A 21,497-nucleotide genomic window follows, 5' to 3' on the forward strand; every position below is an offset into this window, starting at 1 on the left:
TCCCACCCAGGCCTGGTGAGCCAGTAGTGTTGATCCAGTGGCTGTAGGGCGAGATCATTTACAGCATCCTCTCTATCTGGCAGTCCAACAGCCGGACCCCAACCAGCCGCGGCCTGAAGGTGCCCAGATGTTGGCCATCCGCGGCGAGCAGATGGGAGTGGTGACCAACTGGCCGCCCTCCCTGGAGGCGGCGCTGCAGCGGTGGGGCACCATCTCGCCCAAGGCACCTTGCCTGACCACCATGGACACCAACGGCAAAGCACTTTACGTCCTCACCTACGGTGAGTCCAGCCAGCTCGCAGCCGGAGTGGGGGGAGAGGTACAGGGAAACAGGCCGGAGAAATTCCCGTTAATGAAACTGCAGGGTCTTCTGGTCTGGGCAGTCATATGACCCATGGATGGATGGATGGATGGATGGATGGATGGATGGATGGATGGATGGATTTCATAATATGACCAACTTGGGTTTTAGTTAATTCAGTTGAATAATAATATAAAATAAATGACAGTGGCTGTGGCCACTGAGTGGTTACATTACGGTTTATATGTGATTTCAGGCAATAGTTAATTAATCCTTCAGTGCAGAATTTTCCTTGTCGCCATGTGATTGGTTTTCAGCTATGGCCCCTATGGGCTCCCCCCACCCAATAAACCCCCCCCCCCCCCCCAATAATGGTCATTTGTGATTTCTAAGGATAATTGCTTGAACTGTACAGCGAAACTCTCCCCAGGCCTAATCTGATGTTCTGTGATTTTCTTTTACCTGTTTTGCTGTCTTGGTATTTTTTACCAGTGGCCTTGTGACATTTTATATGTGTAGCGTGCATTTTCTTCTCTTAAATATCTGTATTACTGGAAGCCAGTTGGGGGGAGGGGGGTGGCGTGTGTGGAGGGCCAGAAGGTGATCTTGTCATCTAAGAGATTTGGGTTCCGTGTAATCAGTGGGGTGTTCCTGTTCCGTACCCAGAGGTGAGAAAGTGCTGCTGTGTGCCATTGTTTGATTTCCCGAGGTTTTCATTTAAGCACATTGTGTGGCTTTAACAAGCAGCTCTTAAAATCACCTGTTTTTTTAGGGGGGAGAGGATTGTCTCAGAGTGATGGACAAGGCAAACAATTTATGGCTCATAATTGGATTCCGGCTTTCTCAATTATTATGTTAAAAACCTTAATTAGATCTAATTCCTGATAATTCTGTTTCTGTACACAGAATACGAAGAGGCATAATTGTTTGTGGTGTTTGTTTATTCCTGGATCCATGCGAAGACTGACAGCTCAATCGGCTAGATTTGGTTTTATGGAACCTGAGCCGACAAGCCCGAAGGATGCAGCATCTGAGTCTCCTCTGTGCTTCCTCTGACCTCGGTCTCAATTAATAGCATTTGCAGATATTATACGACAATGTTTCCCAATCCGGGACCCGCAGACAGTCCAGGTTTTCGTTCCCTCCGAGCCCCCTTCCAGACGATCCACATTCTTGCTCCCTCCCAGCTCCTGGTCGGGAGTAAACGTGTGGACTGTCTGCGGGTCTCCGGGGACAGGACTGGCAAACGCTGTGCTGGGCAGATGGGCATCATCACCTTTCTCTCCAAGATGGTTTTTTAAATTCCGTAGGCAGCCACTGTACCATGGAGGTGAATGTCTGCAATGTGATCAACTCCCCGGCTGTGTGATGCTATTATAGCATAGTGCTAGCTGGTAGGAGCAGCCCTGTCTTTACAGAGGATGACACCCCAACTGTTCACGCAGCAGTAACCTTTCGGGTGCGGCTGCATCCACTGTTTATGCATGTCAGGGACTCGCATGTTCCTCAAGCGCCCAATCAAAATTCAGTTCATCACCTTGCATGTTCTAATTCGTTCATCGTACGTCTCCGCTGTGCTTCTCGTCATCTCCTCCTTCCACGTTCTTCCTCATCATCTTCCACATCCTTCTCCCCCCACCCATGAACCCACCTACTTACTGCGTATTTATCGTTCCAGTTCCTGTATCGCTCTCTTTTGTCTTGCACTGTCTTGTCTTGAACTGCATCGCTGTTTTGTCCTTTATCACACAGATTTTTGTCCCATTGTCCCCCCCCCCCATGCAGTTTTCCCCTCCTCTGCATCTGTGGCAGAAGAATTTCTCTGCGTTCCTCCGAACACACGACAATAAAAACTGGAAACGCGGACTCCGACGTGCTGGAAATGCGATCGCACCCGAGATTTGGTTTCCGTGACCCCCCCGGTTATCTGCTTCTTTTATTGCTCAGGGAAAAGCAGATGTTGGCGTCTGTCCTCCGGAGTGCGCGTGCACTTTCGCGAGGATGGCTGCCGCGGCAGAGGGAGAATGGCCCATTACGTCCGCAGACGATGAGAGAGTGCGTTTCTGTTCGCCGGTGGGAGCGTATTGATTTTACTCGTCAGACTGTGAAATGCTGTTGAGGCGCGGCTCGACCGCCGCAGGCTCCCGGGCCGAGGGCCTCTGGTGTCACACGCCTTCTCTCTCATTCCCCTCTCCATCTCCACCTTCGGAGGAGGGATCTGCACTCCCACTGACGGCGTTTTATAAAAGCTGGGCTCACACCAGGTTATATTTCATGGCGCTCGCAGCAACATAAATGTAAATGTGACGCGTCCTCCTGTTTTGGTGGTTCTGTTCACTTCGGCTTCTGCGTCTCTCTGGCCGATGGGATCTTTGATATGGGCCACTGCCCCGGTCACTACTGCGGTTCCGCAATGTAAAAGGCATTGTCTAGTATTTACATATTCTGGCTGGGGAGTCACTGATGTACAAATCAGGCGCGTGTCTTATTTTAGCTTGCACTCCTGAACAAAAAGCCTTTTATGATGATTCGGTCACTGTTCGGAAGGACTTGCTTAGAAGGAAGTAAGACCTTGTCAGCCTATTCATGAGAAGGACGTGACTGAGGTTGCACTGCGGTCAGCGCTGGTGCCGGGCGGTGGAGTCCGAGCTCCAAATGACCAAAGGAAGCTCGGTGTCTTGTTGCACAGCCAGCTTAAAGCAGATTCCCCCCCCCCCCCCTCCCCCAGCTGTCCGCTGCCACCAGCTTTCATCCATCCCATTACATGGTCTGTCAGCATGTTGCTGGCAGATGACATCATTTGGTCATGTGACATGGCCTTTGAGGTCATGAGGTTCTTGAGGGGGTAGAGGGAGCCACGAAACTCATCCCCTCTGTGAGCAGACTTGGACACAGACTTAGATTATTACACATCGCCGAGCAGTTATTGGGTTGCTCAGTGGGGTAGCATGGTTGCCTCATGCTTCCAAGGTTGGGGGTTCGAATTCCCCACCCCCCTGTTTTACAGTCTCAATTCACAGTCCAAAGGCATGCAGTTAGGCTAATTGGTGTCTCTATATTGCCCGTGGTGAATAAATGGCACCCCATCCATGGTGTGCCCCAGCCCCGTGCCCGTTGGTACCAGGGATAGGCTCCAGGCCACCATGTGACCCTAACCAGGATAAACAGTTGCAAAATGGATGGATGTCATATTAGAATTGATTAATCTTGTCTTTAATTACACTTAAACTGCTCCAGCTTCTCATGTGTTTGTGTTTTGGCTGTTTCTTCTGTTTGTGTCTGCTGGGATGAGAGAGGGCGGCAAACAGCAAGAGGCCTGCTCTTCATTGTGTGCTTAATGCCCGTTGACATAAAATTGGCCATTGAGTGTTTAGACTGCCGTCACGGTGAGCAGTATTGTGTCATGTGGCGTGGCACAAACAGCCCACTTTCCTTTATGCCGACAGAGCGCCTATTTGCTTGTACGGCGAGCCTCCGGTAGTTACCGATGTTCCCTCACGGCTGAGGGGAGACGTCGCGCCTACGGGCGGCGAGCGCGGTCCGCCGTTTATCGGCGGTTCTGTGGGAAGGTGGTTGTCATGGTTACCGTTTCAGAAACCCTGGCCTGCGGGGCAAAGTGACAATAGGGATGATTTGGTGACGGACAAATGACACACATGCCGGGACGCGAGCGGAGCGCTGAGCCCCTGTGTTGTTCCTCGTCATTCCGCCTGATTCCCTCCTGGCCGGGATCACCGTGCCTTTTGACGTCTTACTGCACTTGTAGCTGTTAAGTTAACTCCGGTCACTGCCCTGGTTTTTTTTTTCCCTTTGGTCTCCTCACCAGTCTGGTGAGAAGTTTATGCACAAATTATCCAAGTATTTATTTGTGCTTTGAATGCTGACTAAGGATGGATCGACGGCAGCCATTCACATGGAAAAGCCCCTTTGCTGTGCCTTCCACATTTTTAAGGCGAGACCCGGATCCTTCTTCAGTGCTTGCTGCTCACTGTCTCTACTGTGTCTTCTGCTGCAGGAAAACTGTGGACACGGAGCATGAAGGTAGCCTACAACATCCTCCACAAGCTGGGAACCAAGCAGGAGCCTATGCTTAGGCCAGGAGATCGGGTGAGTGAGCGTGCTGGGGCCACACTCAGCCAGCAGGGGGTGCTCCATTCTGACAGCAGGTAGTGCGGACCGGGGGCCTGCACCTAGTTAACTGTTAATGCAAAAATGATGGAGTAGCTATCAAAAATGATACCATGATAGTATGTTAAAAGGGTTATGGGCCACCATGCCTCCAGAACAATTTCTGCTTTATTCTTCTCTAGAAAATTCCATAATTAGGTCATGATGCTGGTGTCATGGAACCATAGTGACTTCTGTGGATGGGGGGGGGGACTTTCATTATGGATGATTCCTCACCCATCAGGATAGAAAAGCATCATCTTTCTAAGTTACAGCCGTTGACGTTAGCTTGTCCTGTAAGGATGTGGGAGGGTCCAAATCGAGCCATGAAGGGTCACCCCTGAGAAGAGCAGGGCCTCCAGAACTTCCACTCTGGGGAGACAAAGGTCCAAGCCACCCGTGTGTGTCCGCTTCGTGAGGAGGGCGTGAGCATGGGATGACTCTCCTAGCCGTATGGCTTTCCTCCTATTCTCAGCAGACCAAAAAAGTCGTGAGGCATTCATGCAGTTCGGCTGCAACACGTCATCCTTCTCTGAGGTTCTCAGCAGGCTGTACTCGCCAGAACTGCCTGCAAGCGCCTTTGACTGGCATCTGCGGTCCGCTGATTCCGAGCCGCTCCCGTTTTCCCCCCGAATCGTGAAGCAAGGCAGGAACGCGACGATTTCCGCCTTCAACGTGGAGCAGAAGTCGAATTTGCTGTTAGCTCGTGTTGTCTTGCCATCAGGCTTCCGAGTGCGTCGTCTGTGTCGGCTACCGTCCCTCGTGGAACCTTCAGTGAGTTCGATGGTCTTTGAAACTCCTGCCAAACCTGCCCCAGAAATCCCCCCCCCCCCTCTCTGTAACTGAGACTCTTCCAGTCAAAATAATGCAAAACTGGTGCTGGCCCACATTCCTCAACTTTAAACTTGATGAAATGTTGATTGATTATTTTCACACCTATGAGGCAGCACCTGCCTTCAGTGCGTCATCCTCATTAATACCTGGAGTGTTTCTCTTGTTTCGGTGGTATTCGGACTTTTGTGCATATTCATTTGGTGACACTTTACTAAACGGGTCACAAAAACAGTTACTACTGAAGTACAGATTATGAACAAATCATGAACAAATGTAGTTGCTCCTTGGAATAAAACATACATCGCGATTCATTAACGATGAACAAACATGAGGTCAGTATTTCACTTGTGTCATTCATTACTTGTTCCTTCAGTAGTTCCTTAGGTAGTTCACTAAGATTTATGGAATTAGCAGACGAGGTGACGTACAGCACATAACTCTATTCCAAGCATAATGCAACGTAATCCAAAGCAGAAGCATCATAAGTAGACGTAAAGAAGACCTCAGCCCCTCGACACGGAAGCCGTCAGGAGCCCGTCAATATGAGCTCCGTTCATTCCTTACAGCCTCCTTAGACTCCGGCTTGTGAGCACAGTGTTATTTAGTGGGCTCCGGAGACGCATTCTTCCTGGTGGTCTTGTACACTTTAGATTCCTGCCTTTGTTTTGGCTGAATCCTCCCGGTCTTGGCCTGGATGTCAGCCATGGTTTTGTAGTCTGTGGTTAGCAAGTGTTACTACAACAAAAGGATTCCCAAAACCAGCACAGGCGGGATATTTTCGTTTTGAAATCTTTGTTGATGGAAATTGACCTTGCATTCTGTGTATCACATGCCTTTTTTTCCAAACTCTAGATAAAGGCTGGAGATGTAATCAAAATGGGAGTTTCTTAGTCTTTGGCAAAGAGTGTGAAAATAGCACCTGCAGGCCAAGAGCATGTTGCATGAAAAAGCCCCTTTAAAGGAGAGATGTAAGATAAGTGCTCGGGAGTCCATGGTGGGTAGGGGATGGTTTGCCTAGTAAATGATTGGTCCAGTACACTTCTCATCAGTGGCTCTATTGGTTCCAATTCAGTGATTGACAGCACAATTGTGACCCCACCCACCATGGGTCTAGAAGAAGTAGAGTAGTAGTAGTTTATCCGACACGGGGGGGGGGGGAGTTTCTTGCACTTTAGCCCATATTACCGTAATGGTTTCCTGCATGCAACTGAGCCGTGTCTGAGCCAACATGGCCCCCACCCACTTGCAGTAGTGGAGTCCCGGCTTTGGCATTTCTTCTGCGATGTGATTGGCCCGCCTGCGTCAGCGGAGCCTGGGCATAGGCACTCCTTCAGCGATGTGATTGGCCCACCTGCGTTAGCGGAACCTGGGCTTAGGCACTCCTTCTGCGATGTGATTGGCCCACCTGCGTTAGCGGAGCCTGAGCTTAGGCATTCATCCTGAGCCTCTGGCTGTATTTATTGAAAAGGGGGTAGTGGCAAGACCTGAAGAATGTACATTTCAGGAAGTATCACAGGGACGAAACCCCAACAGCTCCTGCGAAACATAAATCCATCCTTATTCCAGCTTGTCCACTTCTGGGTCTCGGGGGGAGCCTGGAGCCTAGCCCAGTAAGCACACAGCAGGACACACCCTGGATGAGATACCCGGCCATCGCAGGGCACACGAACACACATATCCACACAGGCTTTTACTCAGTCACACGATATGGGCAATTTCGAGCCATCACTTGGCATAAGAGCATATTTCTGGGCTGTGGGTGGAATCAGAATTAGCAGGATACAGTCCCTGGAGGCGTGAGGTGGCATCAATACACAATAATCCTTCGGAAGAACAATATAAACAAATGGTGGAATCCTGCGCTGGATGAGGGGTTGGGGGACGGCTGAGTGGGTAATCACAGTGATCAGCGCACAGATAAGCGGGCAGCCCCTATCTGCAGGGTGGAGCCTGTTCCAAACTGCGAGCTCTGGCTTCCCAGTCGAGGGTCAAGGCACCTCAGCTACGCACGTACACCTAATCGCCGTCTTTAAAGTCCCACTCAAGGGCTGGAATTCCCGATAATCCCCATCGCCCAAATCATGTGCGGCCCATGCAGGTGCTTATCTCCAGCATGTTGCGTTTGCTGAGAGATGTAACGGGCCGCCGGTTTGTACACGGCCGTGAAGGATACGCCAGGGCTTGTTTAAACAGATGAAAGGCATCCAACAACAGCGATTGGGTAATAGGGTATCCGTGGCCTGATTTCAGATTAAAAAGCCCTCTTATCAAGCTACTGTAATAGCAGTTTCCCTTTAATGATCTGCGAGGGCCCCTTTAATGGGAATCTCCTGAATGCCTGAATGTGTGTTTAATGCTCTGCCTACAGGTGGCGCTGGTCTTCCCCAACAATGACCCAGCCGCCTTTATGGTGGCGTTCTACGGCTGCCTGCTGGCTGAGGTGGTCCCTGTGCCCATCGAAGTGCCACTGACGAGGAAGGTAAGAGCCCAGGTGTGGATCTTTTGAGGGTGTATCTCCAGCAGAGGGGAATTGTGGATGGAAAGGGGGAGTAGGGGTAGGAGATGGTTCAGAAACAACCAAAAAGGGTTTCTCTGCCTGTGGCATCTCAGGATAGCTAAAACCAGAGAGGGTGGTGTCTTATGATTAGCCACGCCCCCTTTGACCCCTGACCCTGACAGTGTCCAGTTGCCTGTTCAAAGGGTTGCTTGATAGGTGCATGCAGCTCTGTTTGAGGACCTCTCAGCTCCTGTACTCAGTGCGGTCGTGCCCTCACCCCCCCCCCCCCCCCCCCCCCCCCCGGCGCTGGGAGCGAATAAGTCAGAGATGCTTTTAGACAGCAGGTTTCTTTTCTTTTTGTCGTCTTTCTTCGTTAATGCCGAAATGTCCTGATGTGAGTGGAGGCCGGTGCCATGAGCCGGAATAAACCACCAAAACACCCCCTCGCGGAGCAGGTTGACTCTCGGGGACAGCTAAGGCCGCTGTTGTCCCTGCCTTCTCGCAGAATGACTCTCTTTAGCGTGAAAACCACAGCAGGTATGTTAGGGGTGCGATCTATTTAGGGACTAGCTGTGTTGTTTTTTCACTCTTCAGAAGGTCCTTTGTCCCAACTGTGGGTCACTCATTTGTGCTGTGGTTTTGCTATTTGTTTGAAGCTGGTGTGAAAGCTACTTACGGAAATTAAGACTGCCTTTCACCTTATTATTTGCCCAGTGGTGCCTTAACTGAATTAAAACTTGCTGAAACTGTATCTCTTCCAAAAGGAAAGAGGAACAGGCTTACAGATAAAATACCTGCTGGTGTCAAGTGCATGAAGGAAGTCTTCCTTGCTATCTCGCAGAATCTTTTTCATCCTGACGCACTTTTGCTGAGAACGCCCAGGAGCAGCGCGGTCTGTGGCGCTCAGGGCTCCGCCCTTCCCCCAGAGGCGTTCCGGAATGTGACAATCTTTCCCAGATTTTGTGAAATAACCTAGAGGCTGCCGGAACATTCTTTGGCGTCCAGGACGTTAGGCCCCTCTCCACCTCCGTTCAGAAGCAAAGGGAATGCTCTCTCCGTAAAATTCTCGATCTTTTAGCAGATTCCACGAATCCAAGGCTAAAAAAAAAAAAAAGAACCTAATTACTGCGAAAAGAGTCAGTGCTTTTGTCCTGGAGTGTTTTGAGTGGAGTAATTACAGATGTGTAAGAATAATTAAGAACAGTCCTTGAGGGCCTGTTGTGTCTGTGCCGAGTGTCTGTCTGTCAGATGAGTCTGCTCTCCTTATCTGCCTGTCGGGCTGTGCTGTCCTCCGTCAGGGTAGCTTTGGTTCTGCCCCTGATCTCATTAAACCTGTAGAGAGCTGGAGCTCAGCAACATGGAGCCTGGGAGCCCAGGGCTTAGTATGGCTGTCTGTTTCCCTCTGTCGCTCCCTCTGTCACTGCCTGTCTCCCTCTGTCGCTCCCTCTGTCGCTGCCTGTCTCCCTCTGTCGCTCCCTTTGTCGTTGTTTGTCTATCCCTATCACTCCCTCTGCCGCTATCTGTCTCTCCCTCTCTTGTCCTCTGTCACTGCCTGTCTCCCTCTGTCGCTCCCTCTGTCACTGCCTGTCTATCGCTCCCTGTGTCACTGCCTGTCTCCCTCTGTCGCTCCCTGTGTCACTGCCTGTCTCCCTCTGTCACTGCCTGTCTCTCTCTATCGCTCCCTCTGTCACTGCCTGTCTCTCTCTATCGCTCCCTCTGTCGCAGCATGTCTCCCTCTATCTTTCTCTCTGTCACTGTCTGTTTCTCCCAATCACTCCCTCTGTCACTGTCTGTCTCTCTTTATCTCTCCTTCTGACTCTCTTTAAGATCTAGACTTTCCAAAGTCTTTCCAAAGTCTTTGTCTTTCCATTATAATATGCTGAGGGGATTTCAAAGGAATGAACATGAGTAGTTAGATGGTCTGAATGAGCATAGGTTAGTTACCAATTTTTGTTGCGGATAAGAGGGTTATTGACGGACTTGTTGACCGAGGGGACATGTTGACTTGCACAAAGAGCAGTCGGGGGATGTTTTCACGTCAAGCTGCCTAATCCCTCCCTTGTGTAACGGCCTGTATGACCTTTACATGACCCACAGGTAGCAAAAACGTGTATAAGGTCTGGTCCACAACCTGAATAATTAAGCTACCCATGTGATAGCTAAAGCTGCTGCCACATATCTGATGGCTATACACCCAGCCCCATTGTGGCCCCTCCTACCCGCTCATGTTCTTGTTTCAGGATGCAGGAAGCCAGCAGATCGGTTTTCTTCTGGGTAGCTGTGGGGTCACCGTTGCCCTTACAAGCGACGCCTGCCACAAGGGGCTGCCCAAGAGCCCTACCGGAGAGATACCTCAGTTCAAAGGTCAGCTCCGCCCTTTAACGGGCGCCTAACGAGAATGTGTCACGTGGCGACACTCCATCGCATTTCCCAGCTCCACGCAAAGCACATGTCACAGAGGAGGAATTAATTTCTTGGGGGGGGGGAGTGATTTGGTGGGGGTGGAACAGCTTTTATAACATACGGCCATTTGCCACAGCGGCCTTGCCCACGCACATGCACTCGCGATCACGCGCTCGCCCCCTTCCCTGACTCTCCCTGTTCTCATCCCCCCCCCCCTCCCCCCAGGGTGGCCCAAGCTGCTGTGGTTCGTCACGGAGTCCAAGCACCTGTCCAAGCCCCCCCGGGATTGGTACCCCCACATTAAGGACGCCAACAACGACACCGCCTACATCGAGGTAACACCGCTGCGCTTACAAGACGACGGGCTGAAATCTAACCTCAGAAGTGAGATTAAAAAACGAATAGATCCCCCTTCGACGGAAGTGAAACCATTACACTTCGATTCGAAATAGAAGCTGTTTTAAGAAGGAGAGGAGATGGTATCGCCAAAGCTGAAATAAAACGCATTTGATGGAGCCCCCCGAGATGTTAAGACACATGCTGGTGCCCTGCATGTGCTGTTTGTGTGTTTTTCCCCGTCTCTGGTTTGACGTATTAAACAGGCACGGCACCCAAATGAGGTTCAATCACCGGCTGGTTCGTTATCTGGACGGCCGCAGGCCACACTGTAATCTTTTTGCGAGGATACGGACGCCGTTTGCGTCACTTAAACACCCAGGGTAATAAGGAGGAACGAACCAAACATGGCGAATGTTTTTAAGAGACCGAATTAAGAATGCTACTGCGTTAGACTGCTGAGTGCGATTGCAATCCGCGGGTTTTCGACTTCATTTACCGTCAACGTCGTGATACGGGTCTTCAGACGCCACCTCAAAGGAAAACAAGCATCTACTTCCTGTCAGCTTTGATATCCGTAAACCTTAAACGCCTTTGAAGTCTAATTTTACATCCAAAGCGCCAGTTTCTGGGGGGCGTTCGGGTTTACGGCAGGCCGGCCTGCTGTTTTTCTTTTTTTCACCACTCACCGCACACGTCGGTGTCAGAGGCAGATCGAGAGCCAGCCCGTGCGACAGCAAACCGGGTCGCTGCGTGGGCCCGAGAGGTGTGGAGGCGTGACAGCGCCTCGACACCCGCTGACGTGCGTTTATCGGCCCATCGTCTTCCTCTCGTTACTCCTCGTCCCTGACAGCCGGGGAAGATCGACGCGTTCCCAGAGTTTGGACTCCCCCTGGCTTCTACGGAAGGCTGTGTGATCCTGCCCCCGGAATAACACACCGTTGTGTTTTATGGTTTAACAGCTGCTGGCTGGCTCTCTTATTGTTCTATTCTTTAGCATCCATCTCCGTTTGTTCTGTGGCTCTTGTAAAGACGGTGTGTACAGGAGCATGTCTGCAGTCCCTGTCTTTGCCGGGGCCATTTCCATTGGTTATAATCATTGAACTGTTTAGATGCTGGATTCTGCTTCTCCGTCCTGCTTCTTGAAACCTCTTCTACGTGCTGCTTTGTCCTTTTTCGCTTTCAGTTAACGAGCTTTTATCAGAGCCTTAATTTAGACGCTTACCCAACAATCTGTGGCATTTCCAAACTCAGTCGTTCGGTCTTTCGTGCAGCTTAACATAAGGTACTTAAAGTGCCTTTTTTGCTAAGCAATGCCTCGATCGATTCTTAGCTCCTGAACCATGCAGGTACCTTAATGGTTTGTTCATTTTACGTGAGGTTGACTGCTGATCCATAAAATTTTTATGAAGGAGACAATTTAACAAAAAAAAAACAAAACAATTTGTTAGCCAGACGTTTTGGCTTTTTTATTAACGCGAATGCCCCCCCGCGACCCAGTAGGATAAGCGGTTTGGAAAATGGATGGATGGATTAACGCAAATGCACAAGTCGCTCTCCAGGTTGCATAAGTATCCCGGCTCTCTATCTGTCTGGGCAGCAGAGAGTACCTCTGCCACTAACGTATGTTCTCCTGGCCTGGTCCGGCTCAACTCTGCTCCATCCGTCTCATGGGACAGTACAAGACGTGCAAGGACGGCAGTGTGCTGGGGGTGACTGTGATGCGGATCGCGATGCTGACACACTGCCAGGGGTTAACGCAATCCTGCTGCTATGCTGAAGGTAGGTCCATGCATTTGAATGTATTAACCCACATAGATATATAACACACCATGCTATGAAAACACCAGCCCTGTAGGGGGCGCTAGTTGCATTCTACCTCTATTAATCCCTGTAATTCAAGGGTCATTGTCTACAGTCCTTAAGAGTTTATAATAGAGTTTCATTAGTTCTGCATAATGCTGTTACATTCCGTTTTACCTGCTTATAGAGCTGTGCACTTCAGCAGAGCAGGTTAAGTACGGAGGTCAAGGTGTAATACTGCAGTATCCCTCTCGGGACTCGAGCACTCAGTTGGTAAATCATTGTCCCGAATCGCGGTGCCCCCTTGTTCTGCTTACGGGACGCTTGCCTTATGAGGGCATGTTCAGAGAAGGACGGCGGTTAAAATCTCAGTGGAGCTGCAGGTGCTCGGTATATTACCAGAACTGTAAAGGCTTTGTAAGCAACAGCATAAATAATAATAAATAGCATCCAAATTTAAGTTTTGGAGTTAGACTGTAGGCTGAGTCATACTCGGGTGGGACTCCAAGTCACCCGGCTTTGTGAGTGTGACTCTCAGTGAAGGGAAACGCTATGGCACTCCCTCCTCCCCATCCATCCCTTGGAAACCCTCATCCCAGGAGGGCTGTTACCATGGCAATGGGGTGATGCTCGTGTTCCGTCCTCCCCGCTGACCTATCTCTGCGTGTCCCTTCCAGCTGAGACCATTGTGAATGTATTGGACTTTAAGAAGGACGTCGGCCTGTGGCACGGCATTCTCACGGTAAGAGCCCCCCCCTCCCGCTCTCCTTCAGGTCCTCCTGCTGCGGCTGTACCGATTTACAGCCTTTACTTCCAAATAAAGGTTGAAGTTCAAGTCCGTCTCGGTTACCTCAAAGTGCTCGTTTTGTGTAAAACTTTAAAGTTTAAAAGGGAGAAGGTCAAACTGTCTGGTCCGTGTAACCAAATATTTTGCAGATCCCCATATCTCAGACTGTTGTGTTCATTTACCTCGCTTAAGGGGAAATGAAGTGGCACTTGTTAGTCTGGGACGGGTGCTTTGTCTTCCAAGCCCCCTGTGATCCACGTGTCCCATGCAGTGTCTTCCTCACCCCCCCCATAATGGAGGATGTGTCGTTCACTCTCCTCTCGTCGTCTGGGTTATAGCCTGTCACTGTACAGGCTACCACTGCATGACACACACAGCTGACCTGCCCGGGCACTTGTGTCCTCCTCACTGCATTAAACTGCGCTTAAAGCCGTGGAAGCCAGTGTTTGCCGGTGCAGAATGCGGGGGATCTTTTTCGTCTGATGTCTGCGATGTTCTGCTTGTGAACGGAGCCTTGCTTTTTGGCCTTTCACCCCCACCATCCCTGTCTCCACCAGAGCGTGATGAACATGATGCACGTCATCAGCATCCCCTACTCCCTGATGAAGGTCAACCCGTTGTCATGGATACAGAAGGTGTGCCAGTACAAAGGTAACAGAGTTTTTTTGATGTAAGATTTTTTTTTTTGTCAGAAATCGTTTTTTCCCCGTTGGCCACCACTCTTTTTTTTTACCTTCTTGATTTATTTATCCATATTGAACATCATCATTGCAAATAATGCTGTCATTTAGCCGTGCTATTTATCATCTCTCTCTCTCTCTCTCTCTCTCTCTCTCTCTCTCTCTCTCTCTCTCTCTCTCTCTCTCTCTGCTCCTCACCCCCCAGCGAAAGTGGCATGTGTCAAGTCTCGGGACATGCACTGGGCCTTGGTTGCCCACCGCGACCAGCGGGACATCGACCTCAGCTCGCTGCGCATGCTCCTGGTGGCCGACGGCTCCAACCCCTGTAAGCCTGTCTCCCTTTTCTCTTTAGACTTGCGGTTTGACTCGTGATTTGACTCGCTCCTCCTGAAGCTCCATGCTCCATGGGGTGCCTGCTTCTGTACACATAGGCACGATTGACTTTGTGTTCCTTTGATTTCTAAAGTCTTTCCATCTCCAAGTACAATAACATATCATGCACAGTTTACTGCTGGTTGCACCAGGAAGCTTGTGATAAAAAGCATTTAGTTATGAATGTGACCTTGTGACCTTTGTCTTGGGATACCTTCATGATATCTACCTGGTCTTCATCCCAGGGTCCATCTCGTCCTGCGATGCGTTTCTCAACGTCTTCCAGAGCAAAGGCCTTCGCGCTGAGGTCATCTGTCCGTGCGCCAGCTCTCCCGAGGCCCTCACTGTAGCCATCCGAAGGTACGCCCCCTAGAGGCCATCGCCCCACCAGCACCTTCTTCTCCAGTATCTGTATAGATCCCAGCTGTCGAGCTCCTGAGTGTCTATACTTCGAAATTGTCTTTTAATAATTAATGGAACTCTCTCATTTTGATACCGATGATATTTAAATTGCATTTAGTGTGCGACTGTTAAAGTATTTCAATGAGTGCCCCCCCAAACACCCTCTGCTTCCTTGGATGGATGAATGAATGAATGGATGGATGGATGGATGGATGGATGGATGGATGGATGGATGGATGGATGAATGGATTTTACTATTATTTTACTACTGATGTTTCTAATGATAAAGACCTTCTTTTAATATGATACCATATATTAAGTAAATACTGTGACATTGCATTAGCATAATGTATGTGTTAGTATCTGGCAAATGAGTGTAGTAGGTTGAGATCCAGCTGACGCATTCTGACAGGAGCGTAGCGTGACGCTCCTGATGCGTGACCTGACAGCCGATGAATTATCCCCGAGGCAGCGGTGGGAGGACGTTCGCTACAGTGCAAAATGCGGGGTCATTAACTTTTTTGCGTTTTTTTTTTTTCCCGAGCTGTTTTTAAACATCTGCTTTGTGTTGCGCAACCCAGCCGTGTAACCGACTATTAAGATTTCGTCGAAATTAATTGCTTTTGACCGTCTTCCTCTAACACTAATTGTTCCCTGTCAGTTTTTTTTTTCTTTCCTGCGTGTGATTTTAAGTACTTCGCTGAATGAAGCTCGGTATTAAGATGAATGAAATTCAACTAGCATTGGAGACTGAATGTCAGTGAACTTGGCGGTGTTCTTGATTACTAAATTCCTCCACCTGCTCTTTACGGGTGGTTCAGCCATCTCCGCCCAGGTAAAAGCGCCCTTAGTGTATTTTGTTTTTCTTTCTTTTTTATTACTTTGTTTATGTGTATAATTCCTGACCTACATTTCACCAGAGGTCCCCAGGGATCCAGGAAAATGTGATATTGGTCGTTCCTGATTGGCTGGTTTTTCCTGTTTGTTTCTCTTTTGTTGTCCTCTCGGGGCAGACCCACAGATGACTGCAATCTGCCCCCGGGAAGAGGCGTCCTCTCCATGCATGGCCTGAGCTATGGCGTGATCCGTGTCGACACTGAGGAGAAGCTGTCCGTGCTGACTGTGCAGGATGTGGGCACAGTCATGCCAGGAGGTGTGTCGCTGTACTCTGAATCGGTCTAGGGTGCCGGGTGCGAGCAGACATGTGACACGCCCCATGCAGCTGTCGTTAAGTGCCACACCTCAGCCGTAGCCGCCCCAACAATGCGCCTGATGTTTTAGGCTGTGACATTAAAGGTGGTGGCTTCCGAGCTCCGCCTGCCGAATGTGGTCTGACATAGAACATTCTAGAAGAACGCTGGCATCTTGCCCACAGCGCTCATGTGCGTGGTGAAGCCGGACGGGGTGCCTCAGCTGTGCAAGACGGACGAGATCGGGGAGGTGTGCGTGTGCTCCATCGCCACGGGGACGTCCTACTACGGCCTCTCGGGCATGACCAAGAACACCTTTGAGGTGAGGGCTCACCCCAGCCCGACGCTGCGAGTCTCTCTTCCATCTGCCCGTGTCCACCATTATCAGTGTGCAGCTTGGCGGAATAGGACACTGTGTCTGTGATCGGAAGGTCACTGGTTCAGATCCCAAGGTCAGCAGAGCAGTGTTGCAGTTGGACATTGAGCGAGGCCCTTGATCCCCATTACTGCGGAGACAGTCTAACCCTGTTTTCTGAATTGTACATCGCTAGATAAAATCTTATTTAGTTAAAATTTTAAAATGTCTGCTGGTCAGGGGCTGGAAGTAGTAAGCGCTTAGTCAGTTTTCTCTCTCTTTCAATCACTAGCTTTTCCTCTAGGGTTTCAGATGACTGAAACTGACATTGTACTGTATAGTGCACGTAAAAAGTGTGTCCGCTCCGATGTGTGTTGGGTCATGGCAGGTCTTCCCCATGAGCAGTTCCGGGGCCCCCATCAGTGAATATCCCTTTACCCGGACCGGCCTGCTGGGGTTTGTCGGCCCCGGAGGTCTGGCCTTCATTGCGGGCAAGATGGACGGTCTGATGGTGGTGGCTGGGCGGAGGCACAATGCCGACGACATCGTGGCCACGGCGCTGGCAGTGGAGCCCATGAAGTTCGTCTACCGGGGGAGGTGGGTGACATCACGGGGGTCTGGACATGTTTGGTATAGTCCAGGGGTTTGGAATAATCCACTGTGGGTCTCTGGCAGTATCGGAAAAGGAGGTACTAAAAAAATAAGGGCCCCTTACATTTATCATAGCAGGAAATGATGTAAGCACTACACATCAAGATTGAATGTCATGCTTGGTGTGGCTCCAGCCGTCCTGGCCTCCAGACCACAGATTCAGCCCTCCCCTTCGTTCTGCCCCCCCCCCCCAGGATCGCTGTGTTCTCCATCACTGTGCTGCATGACGAGCGCATTGTGGTTGTAGCTGAGCAGAGGCCGGACTCCACCGAGGAGGACAGCTTCCAGTGGATGAGTCGCGTGCTGCAGGTACGCGGGGGCGGTACTCTTAGTCACATGACATCATTAAGATATGCGGGGTGGTACTCTCATACAGTCACATGACATCATTAAGATATGCGGGGGCGGTACTCTCATACAGTCACATGACATCATTAAGATATGCGGGGGCGGTACTCTCATACAGTCACATGACATCATTAAGATATGCGGGGGCGGTACTTTCATACAGTCACATGACATCATTAAGATATGCGGGGGCGGTACTCTCATACAGTCACATGACATCATTAAGATATGCGGGGGCGGTACTCTCATACAGTCACATGACATCATTAAGATATGCGGGGGCGGTAGTCTCATACAGTCACATGACATCATTAAGATATGCAGGGGCGTTACTCTCATACAGTCACATGACATCATTAAGATATGCAGGGGCGGCATTCTCATACAGTCACATGACATCATTAATATATGAGGGGGCGGTACTCTCATACAGTCACATGACATCATTAAGATATGCGGGGGCGGTACTCTCGTACAGTCACATGACTTCATTAAGATATGCGGGGGCGGTACTGTCGTACAGTCACATGACATCATTAAGATATGCGGGGGAGGTAATCTCAGTCACATGACATCATTAATATATGAGGGGGCAGTACTCTCATACAGTCACATGACATCAAGATATGCGGGGGCGGTACTCTCGTACAGTCACATGACATCATTAAGATATGCGGGGGCGGTACTGTCGTACAGTCACATGACATCATTAAGATATGCGGGGGCGGTACTGTCGTACAGTCACATGACATCATTAAGATATGCGGGGGCGGTACTGTCGTACAGTCACATGACATCATTAAGATATGCGGGGGCGGTACTGTCGTACAGTCACATGACATCATTAAGATATGCGGGGGCGGTACTGTCGTACAGTCACATGACATCATTAAGATATGCGGGGGCGGTACTGTCGTACAGTCACATGACATCATTAAGATATGCGGGGGCGGTAATCTCAGTCACATGACACCATTAAGATATGCAGGGGCGGTACTTTCACAGAGTCACATGACATCATTGGTCTCAAGTTATTTACCCCATGATCAAAGGTTGGGCTGTCTTTTTCGAAGGGTTGTTTCCTTGTATCGATTTTTTTTTTCATTCCCCCAAACATGCTAATTAGCCAGTTGGTTCTTTTTGAAGCTGTACTGAAAAGCTCTAATCTGCAGTGTCTGGCTGCTGCATGATCTCGATTCCCTAATTGAATTCCACACACGCATAGCTTCTATCATCAGGAAACACTGCAGAATGCTATTTTACAAGATAGAAAACATCTCACTTTGTTTCCAGATATTCTACTGTCTGTTGGGGAAATTCGAGCATGAAAAGCTTGATTCACAGACAAATAATGACCAGAACCAAAACCGCAATAAAATTCCAGGACTTTTATGTCTTGGTGGGAAGAGTAAACCGAGGCAGTTTTTAGGACCCCGGTCATACCCTTTGGAATGGGTTTTTATCAGAGATGAAAAGTCCAGGCCCAGAAAATACAAATCCAGACCAAGGTTTTGTCTCAACCAGCCAGTTGAGTTTCATGTGACTCTTTATTCTTAATGGGTTGGTTGAAACAAAACCTTGGTCTGGGTTTGTACTTTCTGGACCTGGACTTTTCATCTCTGCTTTTACTGGCACTTAGCGTAATGAAGAGTCTCAGTCCCTATAGCTGATTCTAGCTTTTAGAGCCTTTCTAAGAGGTTAGAGGTAATGACCTGCTTTATTATCCAGGCCAGTCCAGCCAATTTCACAATGAATCCTCAGGTTATGACGCTATTCAGTGGAGAGTAACTACTTCTTTGGTGTCGTCATAGGCAATTGACGGGATCCACCAAGTGGGGGTCTACTGCCTGGCTCTGGTACCATCCAACACCCTGCCCAAAACGCCACTGGGGGGCATCCACCTGTCGGAGACCAAGCAGCAGTTTCTGGAGGGCTCCCTGCACCCCTGCAACGTGCTTATGTGCCCCCACACCTGCGTTTCCAATCTACCCAAACCCCGTCAGAAGCAGCCAGGTGTGTCTCTGCGTCTTCTCAACTTCGTAAGGTCAAATTCCGACAATGGTGACGATAACGCCTTAAGATTAATTATAATTTAGCATTTAGCATGTAAAATCATTACCTATAAAAGAGTGCATAGAACTCGCATTCAACACAGCATATACAAAAGTTATTTTGTATCGCTACTTCACTGCCACTTCAAATTCTCTAAGACAGGGGTTGGCAACCCTGATCCTGGAGTGCCGGTATCCATGTTTTCCATCCTACCTGGTCTCTGATGAACCACAGCTGATCTCAGGCATATAGTAACTCCTCTGGTACGATAGAAGACTCGCTGGATACTGGCATATCTGGATCAGGGTTGCCTACCCTTGCTCTATAATCTGCAACACATTCTACACATTTTACATGCTAAATGCTAATTCTTTATTAATCTTAAGGTCCTGCATGTATGTGGGGCTCCATTAGAGGGTCGTGACGGCTTTTCTCCCTGTAGAGCACCATCCTCTGGCGTCATCTCATTACGGGACCCTCCTTTCCTTAAGGGGTCAGCCGGGTTGAGATCTGGTGGCAGCCCGGGCCCATTTTCATGCCCACCTAACCGTTCACTGACCACTCGTGCTCCGTCAGAGGAGACAGTGTTCCGGAACATTCTTCCCGTCGGGATAGAACAGCTTCGGCGCAGGTTGGAGGCGACGGCCCAGAAAGACTCTGTATTTTGGGGGCGTTTAGCGTCCCCTAATAGGTCAAGTGAGGCCCAGACCATAGCAGAGCCTCCTGCACCTTCACTGAGCGAGACCAGCCCTGGAGCCCAAAGGCTTCTCTTGCTGTGGGAGCCGCAAACGCAGCCGTCCGCTTGCCCAGCGCCGGGTGACTCATCTGACCATATGGCTTTTCACAGCACTCTGTAGACCACTGCCCGTGTCCTCTGTACTTGCAAAAGTACATTTTGGAGTAAGGGGGTCACAGAGTGCAAATAAAGCCTACTGCCCCTCTGTGAAGCTCCCAGTGTGTGACTCCTGATGAAGCACAGATTTTGGAGCAGTTTGCTACTGTTTTTCCCTTCATCTTGAAGCAATGCATAGGCATTGTACTGACAGCATTTGTGCGACAGTTATTGTTGCTACTAGCTGATGGTATCTTTTTATTGGACTTCCATGCCTCCATGTTGGCCATAATTTTTGCCTTGTAAAACCGAGTTCTGCCACCATTGTCACCCATTCATCTGCCAGAGCTGTTCCTCTATAAAACTCATGGCAACTATATAATGGGGAACTGACTCTATATTGCTTGTACATGACTCAAAGCATGATGGGATAATAATTGCTGAATTAACTCAGGAATCACATCTATGTGGGAATACTGGTTTTTATTATCTTTAATATACTTCACATCCCGCATTCACTGCCCGTTCTTCCTTTTCTGCCAGTTATCTATGGTATATTCAGTTCTCTGTGTGAGGTTATTGAACACACAGACAAGCAAATGCAACACACAGTGTATGTAGGAGTGCTTGGGTTGTAGCGAGAGCAACATGATGATAAATGGCTTCCCTCAAATGAAAAGAGGTATTTTAAATGATGCATTGATTTGTTGATCTAATTAAAAGGGCTGTTTGTGTGCTTTTGAGCTTGTGCCGTGCGTGGAATGTAATGAAGCCCTATAAATTCAGCCGTCCGCCTCAGCATATATCGGCTTTTACAAAAAGCCCCGAGCCCCGTTATTTATGGACGTCTGTTTCAAAAGCTCCACATCAGATGAAAGCCGCCCTGTCAGTGGCTCACTTGGCTGTCTATTCTGTTGCCTTGGATACAGACAGATCGGTCTCAGGACAGTCCAGTCACGTTCATTTGCTTAATATTAGGGTAACAGCTTATTCCGTCAGACATTGTGCAAGTGCGCGGCTTCTTAAGCGTGCGTGACTGCGTTCTGCATTTGTAATGTCACCGGTGTGCATGACCTGAATAGCAGACTTGCCTCTGTGATGGTGGGGACCGCAGTTCAGCATGTGACATTTCCTGTCCTCCCAGAGATTGGACCAGCCTCCGTGATGGTTGGGAACCTGGTGTCGGGGAAGCGAATCGCCCAAGCCAGTGGCCGCGACCTGGGCCAGATGGAGGACAATGACCAGGCAAGGAAGGTTTGTGTGTGTGTGTGTGTGTGTGTGTGTCCATCCTCTGGGGGCTTGATTTTCACTCATATTGTCAAACCATGCGAAGTGAATATGTATGTTTTGAGAATCCTTTTGGATCTTCTCAGTTTTGGCTTTGAAGTGCCTTCATTTCTGGCTTCCATCAGGAGAGAGAAGAGGACTTACTGCCAGTTTGCTATAATCACATTCCTTTCCTGGGACTTATTCAGTCCAATCAAACT

General features: G+C 49.5%; 1 protein-coding gene across 13 annotated transcripts in view; it reads left to right on the plus strand.

Moving 5' to 3' along the window:
* LOC125739600 (disco-interacting protein 2 homolog C) overlaps window positions 1-21,497 on the plus strand; it is a 112,303-nt gene that overhangs the window by 71,099 nt on the left and 19,707 nt on the right. For 5 of the 13 annotated variants that reach the window (XM_049009861.1, XM_049009865.1, XM_049009864.1 and 2 more), the window contains 16 exons: window positions 84-281; window positions 4,317-4,408; window positions 7,671-7,793; window positions 10,040-10,163; window positions 10,428-10,537; window positions 12,218-12,320; window positions 13,019-13,083; window positions 13,686-13,779; window positions 14,014-14,133; window positions 14,426-14,540; window positions 15,596-15,735; window positions 15,958-16,094; window positions 16,516-16,724; window positions 16,973-17,087; window positions 18,938-19,139; window positions 21,155-21,264. In XM_049009861.1, the coding sequence (XP_048865818.1) occupies window positions 84-281; window positions 4,317-4,408; window positions 7,671-7,793; window positions 10,040-10,163; window positions 10,428-10,537; window positions 12,218-12,320; window positions 13,019-13,083; window positions 13,686-13,779; window positions 14,014-14,133; window positions 14,426-14,540; window positions 15,596-15,735; window positions 15,958-16,094; window positions 16,516-16,724; window positions 16,973-17,087; window positions 18,938-19,139; window positions 21,155-21,264 (2,057 nt within the window). The remainder of the gene's footprint in view (window positions 1-83; window positions 282-4,316; window positions 4,409-7,670; window positions 7,794-10,039; window positions 10,164-10,427; window positions 10,538-12,217; window positions 12,321-13,018; window positions 13,084-13,685; window positions 13,780-14,013; window positions 14,134-14,425; window positions 14,541-15,595; window positions 15,736-15,957; window positions 16,095-16,515; window positions 16,725-16,972; window positions 17,088-18,937; window positions 19,140-21,154; window positions 21,265-21,497) is intronic. The other 8 variants (XM_049009863.1, XM_049009867.1, XM_049009866.1 and 5 more) reach the window with 3 other exon arrangements.

Source organism: Brienomyrus brachyistius, chromosome 4 (genome assembly GCF_023856365.1).
Source record: "Brienomyrus brachyistius isolate T26 chromosome 4, BBRACH_0.4, whole genome shotgun sequence".
Classification (NCBI taxonomy): domain Eukaryota; kingdom Metazoa; phylum Chordata; class Actinopteri; order Osteoglossiformes; family Mormyridae; genus Brienomyrus; species Brienomyrus brachyistius.